The sequence below is a fragment of the Prionailurus bengalensis genome, chromosome C1 (genome assembly GCF_016509475.1).
Source record: "Prionailurus bengalensis isolate Pbe53 chromosome C1, Fcat_Pben_1.1_paternal_pri, whole genome shotgun sequence".
NCBI lineage: Eukaryota > Metazoa > Chordata > Mammalia > Carnivora > Felidae > Prionailurus > Prionailurus bengalensis.
In genome coordinates, this window is record NC_057345.1 from 149,467,431 (window position 1) to 149,483,078 (window position 15,648).

General features: G+C 44.9%; 1 protein-coding gene across 15 annotated transcripts in view; it reads left to right on the plus strand.

Moving 5' to 3' along the window:
• The window catches only part of TANC1 (tetratricopeptide repeat, ankyrin repeat and coiled-coil containing 1), a 241,983-nt gene that overhangs the window by 202,733 nt on the left and 23,602 nt on the right, over positions 1-15,648 (plus strand). For all 15 annotated transcript variants that reach the window (XM_043576845.1, XM_043576842.1, XM_043576844.1 and 12 more), the window contains 3 exons: positions 4,011-4,247; positions 6,131-6,316; positions 9,549-9,627. In XM_043576845.1, coding sequence (XP_043432780.1) covers positions 4,011-4,247; positions 6,131-6,316; positions 9,549-9,627 — 502 coding nt within the window. The remainder of the gene's footprint in view (positions 1-4,010; positions 4,248-6,130; positions 6,317-9,548; positions 9,628-15,648) is intronic.

Consider the following 15,648-nt stretch of genomic DNA (forward strand, 5'->3'; position numbering starts at 1 on the left):
AAGGTTTTCACAGAATCTTGAACAAATTACAGTAATTTAAAATTATGCATGCAATTAGGGAACTTTTTTTAGAGAGTATTAAATGTTGTCATACAGGAATGAATGTCATTTTGAGCAATTGCAGTTTGCCACTTTGGTAAATTAAAGTGACTTGCTCCAGAATGATGACTTTGGTAGATGAATTTTAATTTTAGTGGCGCGCCAGTGATTTCTAACACTGTCGTCTCCCCTCACCAGGCCAGGGTCATGCCGGCCCACTAGGGTCTGTGCTGCCAGTGCCTCTAGGCTCCCACCCAGCGGGTTGTTTACACTGTACCACCGGAGTGCATGCCGGCCGTGGGCGTCCTTCCCAAGGCTGTGGACTCGGGAGAATTTTTCTGTCAGCCAAAGGCAGGGAGGGGAGAAGACAGGAACTAGGCATGGACTTTGGCCTGACTTCCCTTGGTGGAAAGGATCCGGTCATATTCTACATGATAGGCGATACACATTTGAAACGGTTGTGTTGCTATGAACCTCCAGTATGCTTGGAAAACTGAGACTCCAGTGTCGCTTCTGTTTTCGTGATTACATTGCTTCGCCTGGCTCCCTGGACCCCCTTTTTTAAATTTTCTTGCATTCATTAAACCCAGAAGTTTATAGATAACATTGCCATTTCCAAATGTTATCCAGGGAGAGCTTATGTGGTGGTGATAATCAGGAAATTTCCATGTGGTTAGGAATAAATGTACGGGATGAACCATTAACCCCTTCCTTGAAGGCAGAGCAGTGTTAGCTAGAGCTGCTGCAGCCTCTGGGCTGTGACAGTAATTAGCTTTGTGCCCAGAGCTAATCTGTGCTTTACCCCTCTGAGCTTCTGTTTTCTCACCTGCCAAATGGAGGTCACAAAAGAGCCTGTCTCCTAGAGTGATCAGAAACCTCATTGAGATGTTAACACTTTTGGAAAAACACTTGGCATCTTCTGCATGGTATTAAAAAACAAAATACAGCAGAGTAAGTTTGAAGATCTAATTGGCTTTATTAAGGGATTCATGAATTGGGCACCATCCCCCCTAGCAAGTAGAGGGGCACCCTCAGGAGTTGTACAAAATGGAAGGGTTTTTTTTGTTTTTGTTTTTTAAGCTTATTATTTTGAGGGGATGGGGAGGGGCAGAGAGAGAGAGAGAATCCCAGACATGCTCCACATTGCCAGCGCAGAGCCCCACACAGGGCTGGCTCGAACTCTGGAACCGTGAGATCATGACCTGAGCCGAAATCAAGAGTGGGATGCTTAACTGACTGAGCCACCAAGGCACCCCAAAAATGGAAGCTCTTTATAGGAAGGAGGGTGGGGCAAGAAAGTTATAAGCAGAAGTAAGGAAAGGATTATTCCAGACAAGATCACCCTCCCTGAGGGGAAAGGGCAGAGGGTCTTACTATGCACATTCTCTTTTGGTGGGTAGAGAAGGGCCCTGTGACAAATTACCTCTTTGGTGCTGACCAGAACATTCCCTACTGACAAAGACTTATTTTTGGAAGAGGTTGCAACTGCAGTCAGGTTAGGTATTAAAAGCCCCAGTTTGGTGACCGGGCCTGGCCCAAGTAACACCATTTTGGGCTTGTGGTTTTCTTTTTCACAATGGTCAAGGGAGTTGTTCTTACTAGGTTTTACCTACTTTCAGGGAGCTGAGACTTTGCTGTAGCTACCTGAGAACTTCTGGATGTGCCGTTTGGTGGCTGTTAACAGGAGCTGCCTATGTCTCCCCTCAAATAAGTGGGAGATCTCCCTGCTGCTCTGTGCTAGTGATAGCAGGGGAGGGGAAGGTGGTAGGGAGACCTGGGTTGCCAGACACCAGGGCAGAGTTCCCTACTGTGCTTGTCAGGGGCCTGGGGTCTTGTCCCTTCTGAAGATTTTACAAAAGATGACTGTGACCATGGCAATATTTATTTAGCACTTATGAGATGCTGAGGGCTGTGCTAAGTGCTGTATGTATGTGTGTGTGGCATGTTCATTTTTAATCTTCACAACAGCTCAGTGAAGTGAAACTGTTATCTCCATTTTTCAGATGAGGGAACTGAGGCCGAGGGCAGTTGGAGCGTGCCCCAAATCACACAGCTGGAGGGTGCCTGGCTCCGAGCAAGCCCATGCTTTGTAGCTGCATTTATCACCTGATGTGTTTACAGCCCTGGCTGCCAACGGCAGTCACTTGGGAGCTCTTGGTACCATGGCCAAGTCAGAATCTCCAAGGGTGGGGCTCCAGCACTGGAAACTTTCAAGCTCCCAGGTGGTTTCGGTGTGCAGCAGGGTTAAGAACTGTGGGCTGGGGGAAGAGCCACAAACTGATTGGGGGTTAAGTGGTAAAAATACCAGCAGCATTACACCGACAAAGGAAATGTTTTTTTCCAAGAAGCAGACGAAGTATTAACTAACGACAGACATCTTTAGGAAAGTTCTGCCTCTAAGCACATACCTTCCAGGTAAAGTCTTGTAAGGTGGTCAGCAAGGAAGTACTAAAAGTGCACCTTCCAACGTTGTTAACCAAGAGTACCTATTGGGTAGCATGGGATGGCATTCTGCTGGGTTTTCTTAGGAGGTACCTGAAGCACAGAGAGACTGAGTAATTTTCTGAAAATCACACAGCAAGTTTAGTGGGTGGTGGATGTGGTAATCAGTAGAAAAAACAGATTATTTTCTGGGAGTCTTGTGCTGCTGACAATCCCAGAGGCACAGGAACATTTTAACGTGTTCTACTTTTTCTTGTAGGAACGTGTCCTATAAAAAAAAGAGTATTTGCATTTACTTTTGTCTTTGTTAGCTCACTGTTAATTATTTAATCCCGTGATTATTTCATTGCCATAAAAAATGGATTTTCTATTTTTATTTAAACAGTGATTTTTCAAAGTGTGGTCCACTGACCAACAGTATCCGTATCATCAGGGAACTATTAAAAAGCAGTCTCAGGCCTCACTCCAGACCCGCTGAATCAGAAATCTGAAAGTGGAGCCGGAGAATGTGCATTTTAAGATATTTTTTCAGGGTGTTTAAAATTTTTAATTTTGGTTTAAAAAAAAAAACATAAAATTGACCATCTTAACTATTTAAAAAAATTTCTTACACATTTATTTATTTATTTATTTTTGAGAGAGATAAGAGTGCGAGTAGGGGAGGGGCAGAGAGACAGAGACACAGAATCTGAAGCAGGCTCCAGGCTCTAAGCTGTCAGCACAGAGCCCAATGCGCGGGGGCTCGAACTCACGGACCATGAGATCATGACCTGAGCCAAAGTCGGATGCTTAACTGACTAAGCCAACCAGCCACCTATCATCTTAACTATTTTTAAGTGCGGAATTCAGTAGCGTTAAATATATTCACATTATTGTGCAATAGCTCTCCAGAACTTTTTCCTCTCATAAAACTAAAACAGTACCCTCATTAAAGAAAACTTTTCACCTCCCCTTATCCTCTGGTACCATGATTCCACTTGTCTCTCTGAATTTCACTTCTCTATGTACCTCATGTAAGGGGTATCATACATTTGTCTTTTTGTGACTGGCTTTTTAAATTTAGCTTAATGTCCTCAAGGCTCATCCATGTTGCAGCATGTGACAGGATTTCCTCCCTTTTAAAGGCTGGATGATACTCCATTGTATATGTGCATACCGCTTCTGCTTCTCTATTCATGGGTCGAGAGACATTTTAGTTTGTTTCCATCTTTTGGGTATTGTGAATAGTGCTGCAGTGAACATGGGGGTGCAGGTGTCTCTTCAAGATCCTGATTTCATTTCCTTTGGATATATTCCCAGAAATGGGATTGCTAGATCTTGAAGAACCTCCACACTGTTTTCCAAGCAGCTGCCCTTTTAGTTTTCCACTATGAAGAATGTGCATTTTCAGTGCATTCGCAGATAGTACTGTTGCACACTCTAGTTTTGGAACTCCTGGATTAGAATGAGGATACCGCCCATCTCCACAAATGCTGTTGTGACTGACGTTTATGTGAGAATTCATCTTGTTGGGGGATATTATTCAACAGGTCAGCCGTCTCCTGATTTTGGGAGGGGCCAACGTGAACTACAGAACAGAAGTGTTAAATAATGCCCCAATCCTGTGCGTCCAGTCTCACCTTGGCCATGAGGAAGTGGTCACTCTGCTCCTGGAATTTGGCGCCTGCCTGGAGGGAATGTCAGAGAATGGCATGACCGCCCTCTGCTATGCTGCAGCTGCTGGCCATATGAAGCTGGTCTGTCTGCTGGCCAAAAAGGGGGCGAGGGTAAGCTGGTAGCATTCCCCAGTGGGGAGAGGGGGAGGATGTCTTCATAGCCTTGTTAGAATTGTCATCAGCTGGGCCAGCCTCCCTTTTGTCTCTGCTTTGTCGAATTGCAACTAATAGAAATCGCCACCTAAACAGAAAGAGTGAGCTGCCTGCTTCGGTCAGGGCGTGATGGTGCCTGATGTTGGTGGTCAGGTGTGCGGCCTTGGAGAGGAGGCGTCACGTGTTTTGCTCATAAGCTTTTAACTCTCCTTAATACTACCCATGGGGAGGCAGGACACCAAGGAGACCCTAGGCCAACAGCAGCGTGAGTAGAGGTCATCCTTTCAAAAGCCTGGAAATGGTGACCTAGAACTCCATCAATCACAGATTTTAACAGAGCACTAGATTGGTTTAAAAGATTTGAGGAGGGTTTTTTGCCTCTTTTCTGCCTATCCTATTTCATTTCATGTCTTTTTTTTTTTTTTTTAACAATAAAATGAGTTCCATGGGTCTTAGAAGCCATGTACTTGAGCATATGGCTGCAGGAGCTGGACAGCCCACAATCCTCATTTCTCCACCTGCCAGCTAGGATGCTGGGCACACTGTCCAGTCTGTGTGCCTCAGGCTTCTCATCTGTAAAATAATTATGACAACAGTATCTACCACAGGTCTGTTGTCTGAGCATTAAATAAATGTAACTATATTATTAAACAAGTTACTCTAGGACCATTAATGTTGAGAGATTAAATGAGAACAGTGCCAAGCTCACAGTAAACTCTCTTTAGGTTTGCTATAAGCATTTCTTTGGGAGAGAGGGGATGTGCTTTTGAATAAAAATAGAAATAAATCGCTGGTATTTGTCTTTATAGTTAATTAGGATATTTAAGTTTCAACAGAAAGACATTAATTAGGTTTATAGAAACTATGAGAGCCTTTTAATTTTTCCCTCAAAAATACAATATTTGGGGTAAAGGGACTTCAGCTCATGGAAGAAGGGGAATGTTGCAATTAAGCCTTCCCGGCGGGTGCATTAGTGCACATCTCCATGCCTTCATTTCTACATCTAAATGGTGGCTTAGCTTTCTGTGGAGGCTAGCAGGCCCCCTCCCATCACCGCTAAAAGCTCTGTAGGAGGAGGCTGGGTGTCATGCAGGTGTCTCCTGCAAAGCTTCTGGGTGAGGGTGTAGAGTATCACCAGAATTTGCAAGTGAGGTGAGGGTGGGCCCTGAGCTCCTCTTCCAGTCCAGTATTCCTGGGGTTAGACAGGGAATGACCCATTGTTGCTGCTTGGACCTTTAGAGGTAAGCAGCCCTTAGACACTAACTTTGTGTACAGCTGGCCTTCCTGGCTTTGAGGCCCCACTTTACATGCTGACATGTCCTAGGTCACCTGACTGTGCATGGCCTCCTTCCCCAGTTAGAAGGCCTTCAGAGTCCCTTCCTGCCCTTTCTTGGTTATAGCTAGATTTTCCAGATCCCTGCCTTTTGCTGGCTCCCCTATTTCAATGACTAAAGAACTGCTTTATTCTCCCCAAATCCTAGCTTGTCACAGCAGATTTAGAGTGTTCTACTCACCAGCAGCGTTGGGAAGCACAGAGCTTTGGCTGAGGCTTTGGTCTGTGTCCCCACACGTTTCCCAGAGAACTTGGAGCTTTAAGTCCTTTGCTAAAGAGACAGGAATTGAGGGTGCCTTGTGTTTGCTGGATCTACAAAGGGTTCCCTTGGCCTTAGGGCCGATTCACTACAAGGAAGTAATTCAGATGGATATTTGGTGCACTAGAGAAAGTTGCATTGGAATGTGAACACCCCACCCCCACCCCCACCAAGCATCTGCAGTGATACTGGGTTTGCGCACTTCATTTGGGATGTGATACTAAACCATGACCTTCTCTTGCCCTCCAGGTGGACCACTTGGATAAGAAAGGCCAGTGCGCATTGGTGCACAGCGCACTGAGGGGCCATGGTGACATTCTCCGGTACCTGCTGACCTGTGAGTGGTCGGCAGGCCCTCCCCAGCCAGGTGCACTGAGGAAGAGCCAAGCCCTGCAGCAGGCGCTGACAGCAGCCGCCAGCATGGGCCACAGCTCGGTGAGTTGGCGCTGAGAGGACACTCTTGGGAAATTGGAAGCCATAGCCCAATATGGGTTGGGTGCTTTGTCTTTAAAAAAATTTTTTTTTATGTTTATTTATTTTTGAGAGAGAGAGAGAGCGCGCACGCACACACACGCTCGCGCACGCACGAGCAGGGGAGGGGCAGAGAGAGACGGAGCCACAGAATCTGAAGCAGGCTCCAAGCTCTGAGCTGTCAGCACAGACCCCAACACGGGTCTCGAACTCATGAACCACGAAATCATGACCTGAGTCGAAGTCCCACGTTTAACCTGCTGAGCCACCCAGGTGCCCCTCAGGTGCTTTTTTTAGTTATCTTAGTTGCTAGCCCATGATGCACTTTAGGAATGAAAGAAAAGGAGGATTTCAAGAAATGGAAGTTGGTTTGACCACGTGTCTAGGTCTTCTGTTGACATCCCACCCTTTGCGTGAGAGAATTCGGTGTCCAGGGTCTTGGTGCGCATGTGGACTCCTGCAGTTGGGGGTGGGGGGAGGGCGGGCTCTCTCTTGGCAGTATCCCAGTTTCTCCTCTGTTCCACGTTTACCCTCCAGCTCAGCTGTCTTGCACTTTTTTCTCTTTGATTCATTCTTTTGTCCTTGTGATCTTTTAAAAATAATCATGTGGAATACTAATGCTAAAATTGTTCTTGAGTATTTGAAGGATTTTTAAAAATAGGACTTCAAAGTTCTGGTAGCATGTAAGAATGCTTGTCATTCACAGTTCCTGTGCTGAAGGAAAGCTTCTTGCAGTAGCTAAATAGAGCACATATTTTTGGTAGATGTCAGTATTTCTCAGTTTGAGGATTTTTTTTTTAAGTTTCTTTTTTTAAAGTTTATTTATTTTGAGAGAGAGCGAACGAGGGAGGGGCACAGAGAGAGGGAGAGAAAGAATCCCAAGCAGTGCTGATAGCACAGAGCCCCACACCAGGTTCTGTCTCATGAACCCGGATCTTCTGATCGGAGCTGACATCAAGAGACAGAAGCTTAACCGACTGAGCCACCCAGGCGTCCCCTTAGTTTGAGGATTTAATTGTAATCTCCTGACCCATGTGTCTGAGGATTTAATAACATTTTTACCCGTTCTCTTCCACCTGTTTCTTACTCTGTATTATCTTCAAGCAATTAGAGTTGCCAGTATTTGGTAAGATTGGAACCCACAATGATTTATAGTGAATTTGGGTACAGAGCCAGCTGGCTGACTTTTTGGCATTTAAAACACAAGGGCAGACACGGACGTACACACACACACACACACACACGTGCATGTACACATACATACTGAAAGCTGGCTTAAATTTGGCATTTAAAACATTAAAAGTACACATATACAATATTTAAGCCAATACAATATACTGCAACAAGTTAATTACAGAAACATAAGAGAATGCAGCTGTCTTCTCTTAAGAGAGGCATAAAAGAGATTTATAAAAATAGGAAACAATGCCAGCCAACCTCCCTATATGTTTTAGTTTTGGAAAAAATAGTAATTTCACTTAAAAAATACATATTTCATAACAGTATGTTAAATGTTACTGTGTAATAGGTTTATTGTTTCTTTAAAAAAGAACTATAAATGTGTTTTTTAAATACTCATATACAGAGAGCATGTTAAATACACAAATAAGCAAATGGAGATGTTTTTCCTTTTTTAAAGTGCTCCCTAAATCTGCATGGGAACGCAAAGTGTGAAAAATCATCACAGGGAGGACAGTGAATGCCACATTCACATGTGACCTTTTTCTCAACTCCTGTTAAACTCAACCTGTTTCAAAGCTGGCTGGGAGGAATGCTGTGCCAAAGCAGCCTCAGCAGGGCCAGTAACTGTCTCCTAGAAAAGGGCAGGGCTCATTCACCAGAAGCCTTGAAGGGTGTATGCATTTGCTAATGCTGTTATAACAAGTGACCACAAACTACAGTGGCTCAAACAACATTCATCTATTTTCTTACAGTTCTGGAGGCCAGAAGGCTAAAATTAACATGTCCAAAAGCCAGTGTTCCTTCTGGAAGCTCTATAGGAGAATGTTTCCTTGTTTTTTTAGAGCTTCTAGAAGCCTTGTATTCCTTAGCTCATGGCCCTTCCTCTATGTTCAGAGTGCATCACCTTCAAATTTTTTTTTCACATTTATTTATTTTCGAGAGAGACACACAGAGTGTGAGTGGAGGAGGGGCAGAGAGAGAGGGAGACACAGAATCCGAAGCAGTCTCCAGGCTCAGCTGTCAGTACAGAGTCCGGTGTGGGGCTCGAACCCACAAACTGTGAGATCATGACCTGAGCTGAAGTCAGACACTTAACCGACTGAGCCACCTAGACACCCCTCAAAGTGCGTCACTTTAACCTATGCTTCTGTCATTCCATCTCTTCCTCTGACCTTGATTCCTCTTGTCCCTCATTTGAAGACAGTTGTGATTATGTCAGGTGTATGAGATGAACACATGGGTAATTCAGGATAATCATCTCATTTCAAGATTCATAATCACACCTGCAGATTCCCTCTTGTCCTATAAGGTAACATCCACAGGTTTTGGGGATGACGGTGTGATCATACTTGGGGCTATTATGCAGTTTACCCATAGGGTATGGATTGGGAGACTGGGAAATGGCTTCATTATGCTCTCCTGTTGCTGCTGTTGCACAGGGTGGATGCTGGCTCGGGGCTCACATAGTGTTCTTTCCCCATGAGCCAGCACTCCTGCCTCCATACTTGTGATCTCAAGCTCTTTTTGATGGGGAAGAAGGGAAAAGAACTAGGGAAAAGAGGAATGATGCTGTCAGTAGAAAAATCTTCTGGACAATACTATTTATTTTATTTTATTGAAAAGGTATATATTGCTTTGTTTTGTATCTTTGTGAAAAAACGGATTCACCATCTTCCTGCGATTTATGCAGAAACTGCACTTTGTATGATCTCCCGTGTCCTTTGTTGATTAGGCTGGCATATTTGGGTCATGTTGGAATTCATTAGAATTCTGAGTACCTAGTAATCCTGAACAATGTTGCTGAAATTCACTGAGGTTTTTTTATTCTTCTCAAAGTGAAAATGTGAATAGCATATGAATTATGCTTGAAAACAGTTTTCATTATATTTTGTCTCCTTGTGTAGCATGAGATAATTATGGTTAAAAAACAACATGCTTTCTCCTTTGATACATGGGATATAATAAGCACATATGGCTGTGAGAACTCATTAAATCACCTCGCCACTTCTGACAGGTGGTCCAGTGCTTGCTGGGACTGGAGAAGGAACATGAGGTAGACGTCAATGGCACCGACACGCTGTGGGGAGAAACAGGTAATTATGGTTCCACTGCTTGTAGTCTGGGCCAGCTTTCTTGATGTTTTAGCCCCCATTTTGGCCTAAGTTATCTTAAGAATTACTTGAGATACATGTTAGTCCTATTCTTATTTTATCACAAGGCATTTGAAGTTTAGAGCTTTTAAAACTTCCCAAATATGGTAAAACTTTTTTTGAAGCAAATCAGAATAGTTTTGAATTTGACTATTAGTTCTTGCACTTCTGATGAATCTCTGTTAGAAGTACCTAAATAAGGTGGTAGTTTCCGCTTTGTGGAATCTTCTGTATTTTCCCTGACGTGGTCTTCCTATGAACAATGCAATATGAGCAGGACAGGAGCCTTACATTCAGATGAGTCAAAGTTGCTCAGCAAGGAAGGCTGCAGCCTGCCTTGTAGAATGAGAGCAGGACTCCAGCCTTGTGGGGCCTCTCTCAGCTCCTGAATACAAGCTGCCAGGTCCCTTTTCGCTGGCGTGGATATATGTATTTAACTGAAGTGTGGGAGGGGAGCCCCAGGTGAGTGCATCATAATGAAGATCTGAGTTGGTTATTTGTCAGATTAACACAGCTAACGCTGCTTTGAAATTTTCCATTTGACCGAATTGGTATTCAAAATGTAAGACTTTAAGTTATGAGTTGTTGTTTAATAGATGTAACCAAGAGTGCTAAATGCATTTCTGGGCTGTGTCGTGTGTGTGTGTGTGTGTGTGCACGCCTAGTGTACAGGCATACCTTGGAGACATTGCAGGTTTGGCTCCAGACCACCACAATAAAGCAAATATCACAATAAAGCATGTCAAATGAGTTTTTTGGTTTCCCAGTCCATAAAATGTTATATTCACACTAGACTGTAGTCTACTAAGTGTGTAGTAGCATTATGCCGTAAAAAAAATGTACAGACCTTAATTTAAAAATATTTTTTGAGGGGCTCCTGGCTGGCTCCATCGGTTTAGCATCCAACTTCAGCTTAGGTCATGATCTCCTGGTTTGTGGGTTCGAGCCCCGTGTCAGGCTGTGTGCTGACAGCTCGGAGCCTGGAGCCTGCTTCAGATTCTGTGTTTCCCTCTCTCTCTGCCCTTCCCCCACTCATACTCTGTTTCTTTCTCTCAAAAATCAACATTAAAAAAATTCTTTTAAATACTTTTTGCAAAAAAAAAAACCTGTCCTCTAAGGTTTCAGGGAGTCATAATCATTGATCCCAGGTCACCATAACAAATATAATCATGAAAAAGTTGAAATATTGCAAGAATTACCAAAACATGACACAGAGACACAAGCTAAGCAACTGCTATGAAAACAAACCTTTCTCACCTCAGGGTTGCCACAGACTTTCAATTTGTAAAAAAACACAGTATATGAGAAGTACAATAAAATGAGTACAATAACACAAGGATGGCTGTGTATGACTTCTGTTTCTGCCTGCATAGAATTATTTCCAGATGCTTCTCAATTATTCCTAACAAGCCAAATGGTAGTGTGTCGAGTTTATCAGGTAACTCATACTTGGAAACACCTCAGAGTTCCCCAGCAGGAAGTACAGGCCTGCACTTCAGGGCCTCCTGGTGCCCTCTGAGGCTGCTGCCCTGTGCGTGGTTTATAAAGCTAGTTTGTGGTACGTTGGGAGGGGGTGGCCTGCGCCATGGTTCCAAGGAGAGGGCAGGACCCCAAATGGGGTTCAATTATGCTTGGGCTCAACGTGTATAGATTTAAATATTAATAAATTTATTTATATATATATATTTATATATATTTTATATATATATATATATAATTTAAAATTAAATACTCTTGATTCCACAGAGTGTTTCCTCCACCCATTTAAATAGCACAGGTTGCTTTGTAATTTGGCAAAAGAAAAGTGTCCATCCACTTCCATATTGTGTTGTGGGTAGCAGATCAGGTCAGTGCATGACCCTGCTTTGTGCTGAGCCAGAACGTCTGAATCCCTGCCCTTCAATTGCCTGGTTAAATAACTTTGGATGAGTTACTTTGCCTCCTTGTCAAATGAGGTAAATAGTACCCGCTTTCTAGGATTGGGGCAAAGACTAAATGAGATAAGGCAGTCTTGCCCAAATGAATGTACCCAGTGATAAGACACCCCCCCAGCCTGACATGATTCACTTGCATCTAGAAATTCTGGTTCGTTAGTTCTGGGATGAGACTGGGACTCTTTTTTCTTGTTTTCTCAAACAAGCGTTTGAGGTGACATGGCTTCAGGGCAAGAAGAGAACCTCTGTAGAACGTTGTCTAAAGGGCCTGACTTGGGGATGGGACACATGAGAAGTACCCATGATGGCGATGGGGTTGAGTGCTAATAGTAACTGTGGCACTCACTTAGGAGAAACGGAATCTGTGATCTTTAACGTTGACTTTTTTTTTTTTCCTGAGAAGGGCTGCCTTTGAGGGTGCTGTGTGAGCATTGTTTTGTCTCTGATGACCAGTCCTGAATTTCAGTATTCTTCCCTCTCTGCTCTCCCCCGTGAGACTCTGAGGGGAGACCCCTAAGAGAAACTACAGCTCTCCCATCAGCCTTCATGAGAAGATGAGTAACGTTTCAGCCAGTGTCTTCCAAAGGCTGGTGCCCAGCGCTCAGATCACTCTGCAGCCTGAGAAGCAGCTCACACTCTTCTTCGGGCATTAGGGGAAATTTCATCAGCCAAAAGTTTGAGAGACTTTTTAAAACTAAATTTAAACCAAAGAAAAAGCTAAGCACTGTTTCTCAGGCTCAGGGGGACCCTGTGACTGTGTGTAGACTGTGTGTCAATAAAACCAGTCTTGCCTTTGCTCCATTTTTCTCCTTGGGATCTTTCTCCTGTGTTCCTTCAAAAATGACCATTAATGTCTCGTACCCCAGGTCCTCCCAATTCCAGGTCTGTGCTTGTCAAAAGAATACTTTGGAATCTCGCAGAGGATATTTTAGATGAGGGCACATCTGCACGTGTCCAGATTGGGTGGTCTGTGTTTGGGATTGGCCACGAAGTGTCTACAGTACCTGACCCCGAATGCCTTCTGGAACAGAAGGCCCTGGTAACGATAGCATGCGTGTGTGGGTCCGCTCCTGTTCCTTGTTCTTACCAAGCAGCAACCAGGCAGGTCCCCAGACTGCGTGGACTGCCCCACTGTGTGCACTGTTTCTCTTTGCTGGGACCCTTGGAAGTAAAAGCAGTTATTTTGCTTCCTGGTTTTGTTTGGTCCTCATTCCTGGGTGTGGTCAGTGGTGCTCTGTGTCTAAAGCACCAAGCGTGAAGCTTGTCTGTCTCCAGCCACAGCCCGGGGGCAGGATCCTGTGAGTGAGCCTGTCAGGGGTGTGGGAAGATGACAGAAAAACTGGAAGCATCGTATGAATAAAGTGGTTCAGTATTTCTCTTTGAACCCTTGTAGAAGTTTATACAGGTCTGTTGAGTATACATTTAGTTATGAACAGCTTGGCTTTAAAATACCAGCTGATGGGGTAACCAGGGAGGGTCTCCTTGGTCTGTTTTGGCTCCCCTTCCCATTCTATTTCTGTGCACTGACACCCCCCTGTTTGCAGATGGCAGCTACCTGTCCTTCTCTCACAGCCAGTTCTAGAAGTGGGAGGGCTAAATCTGTGCACAAAATCCTTCCCCACTTTTCTGCCAGGAGAGACCCTTGTGCTCCCTGTGTATCTCCTTTATATTGCAAAAATGTCATTTTTATGCCTTTTGCTGATTAGAAGTTGCATGTCATCGGTGACAGGTGATGACAGCTGACAGCCAGAGAAGAGGGAACACAGGGAACAACAGACCCATAGAGACCCCTGGTCACTCAGGCCAGTCCCTGTGGGATTGGTGGGAGTAGGGACAGTCCTATGCCTTCTGTACCCTGAGCATCTCCCTGCTGATGACCTACAGTCCTCAAATGTCGTCACAGAAGAGGATGGTTCCTATCTTAGCATTATTATTATTTTTAATCTTTATTTTTGAGAGCGAGAGAGTGGGGGGGGCAGAAAGAGGGAGACAGAGGATCCAAAGCTGTCTCCACACTAACAGCAGAGAGCCCGAGGTGGGGCTTGAACCCACAAACCGTGAGGTCATGACCTGAGCCAAAGTCTGACACTTAACGGGACAAGACACCCAGGTGCCCATGGTTTCTATCTTGAGTTTTAAGAGACAAGAAAGTATAACAGATTTTAAAGATGCTCATCTAAAATAATAACAATATTTAATTTGGAGGTTTATTGTAGTAAACCGCAGTTTTTAGAAAACTTAAAAAGGATATCTCTACTGGTTTTAGAGAATAGAGAGCTTAACTTATGTAGGTCCCCCTTTCACCAGCATCTGGGGCCATTTGCTTTTCCTGTCTGGTTGCTATTTATAGGGTCCAGCCCTTGGAAAACCTGCTGTGTAGTCTGGTAGCTCTTAGCACTTCCCCTCTGGTGGAAGAAGTGGTGGGACTTGTCAGAAAGCACCAAGCCACCGAGGAGGGGGCTGCTGACGCGTGCGGCCACCCACAGCTCTGCCCTCCAGGCTGCGGAGCCCCTTTGCTCCATGACATTCCCAGGCGTGGCCAGGCCATCTCAGGGCCCTGCTTCCAGGGCGGCCTGGAAGATGACAAGAACCCATCAGATGCTTGTGTTATCTCTGTTTCAGGCATTCCTCAGCCATGACAAGTAATCGCTCCCACGAAGTCCCGGCCTAAGTTACTGTTTCCATATCCATGTTTGTTGTGGATTAGCCCAAACTGAAATGATCAGAGATGCCTAACTGGTGACCTCATGCTGTTGCAAATTGTCAGAGGAACTGTGTTTCCAAGCTGCAGGCAACTCTCAAGTCTGTGAGCCTACTGTCTGTGTTTCTGGTCAGAATTTCTTATTCTTTATAGGGAGATAGAGGCTCTTCTATGTTAGCATTTGCCATTTTACGTGCAGATGTGTCTGTCTTGTAAGCAGGGCCTTCCCCACCCGTGACTGTTTTGGGTCACTTTACAGTTGACCATTTATGAATTTGATTATTGATGTTGATTTGGTCAGAGGTGGGTTTTCCCAAATGGTAGGCTTTAGGAGAGCAGAAATTTTCCTGTCTCTTGTGCTTACCTGTGTGAACAGCAACTATTTAATCTAGTATTGTCTAACCGAACCTCCTGTGGTGTTGGAAATGTACTCTGTGCCTCAAAACCTGGTAGCCACTAGATACTGGCCTTTTGGGTGCTTGTCACATGGGTGTTGGCTGAGTGAACAAGTGGGTTTAAAGAAAACAAAACCAGGGGTGCCTGAGCGGCTCAGTCCATTAAGCATCTAACTTTGGCTCAGGTCATGATGCTATGGTTTGTGGGTTCAAGCCCCGCATCAGGCTCTGTGCCAACAGCCAGAGCCTGGAGCCTACTTTGGATTCTCTCTGCCCCTCCCCCACTCACACTCTGTCTCTCTCTCTTTCTCTCTGTCTCTTTCTCAAAAAAAAAAAGTTAAAAAAAATTAAAAAAAAACATACAGTTTTCGGGCAAGTAACATTAACCTTGCAGAATAATTTGGGAGAAATTGTGTTGTTGGGGTGGGGAGGGGTAAGGAGCCTGGTGGCTCATAAGGCGCTAATCTTCTGGTTTCCTTGTGTCTGTCATAGCAGACCGTGTCCTGCTGGATTCCAGGCTGGCGTAGAAACTCTTGTCTGAGTCACTGGTGCCGCAGGCGTGCTGAGGGTGTAGTTGTGTGCTGGATTCCACCTTTGGGGACATAGCTGTTAACAACCAGACGTGGTGTGGGCATGGCTGATAGCACAGAGTGGCCTGTGCCAGCCCATGCTTAATGTCCCCCTCCCTGCACTGCGAGCCTGACTGCTCACCCTGGATGTGCTGTGTGCTCATACTGTTGTTCCCTGGGAAGTCCTTCTTATTGCTCGCTGGCTGGTCTGTCAGCAGGCCTGGGGCCCTGGGCTTCATGCCCAGACAGGATGCTGTCATGCCCATGGGCTGACTTCTCCCAGGGCTCCCCTGCCCTAATTTCTGCAAGGGGGTGATGCTCTGTCAGGGGGAGTGAGAAGTCTGGCTGAAATACCTCCTCTAAAG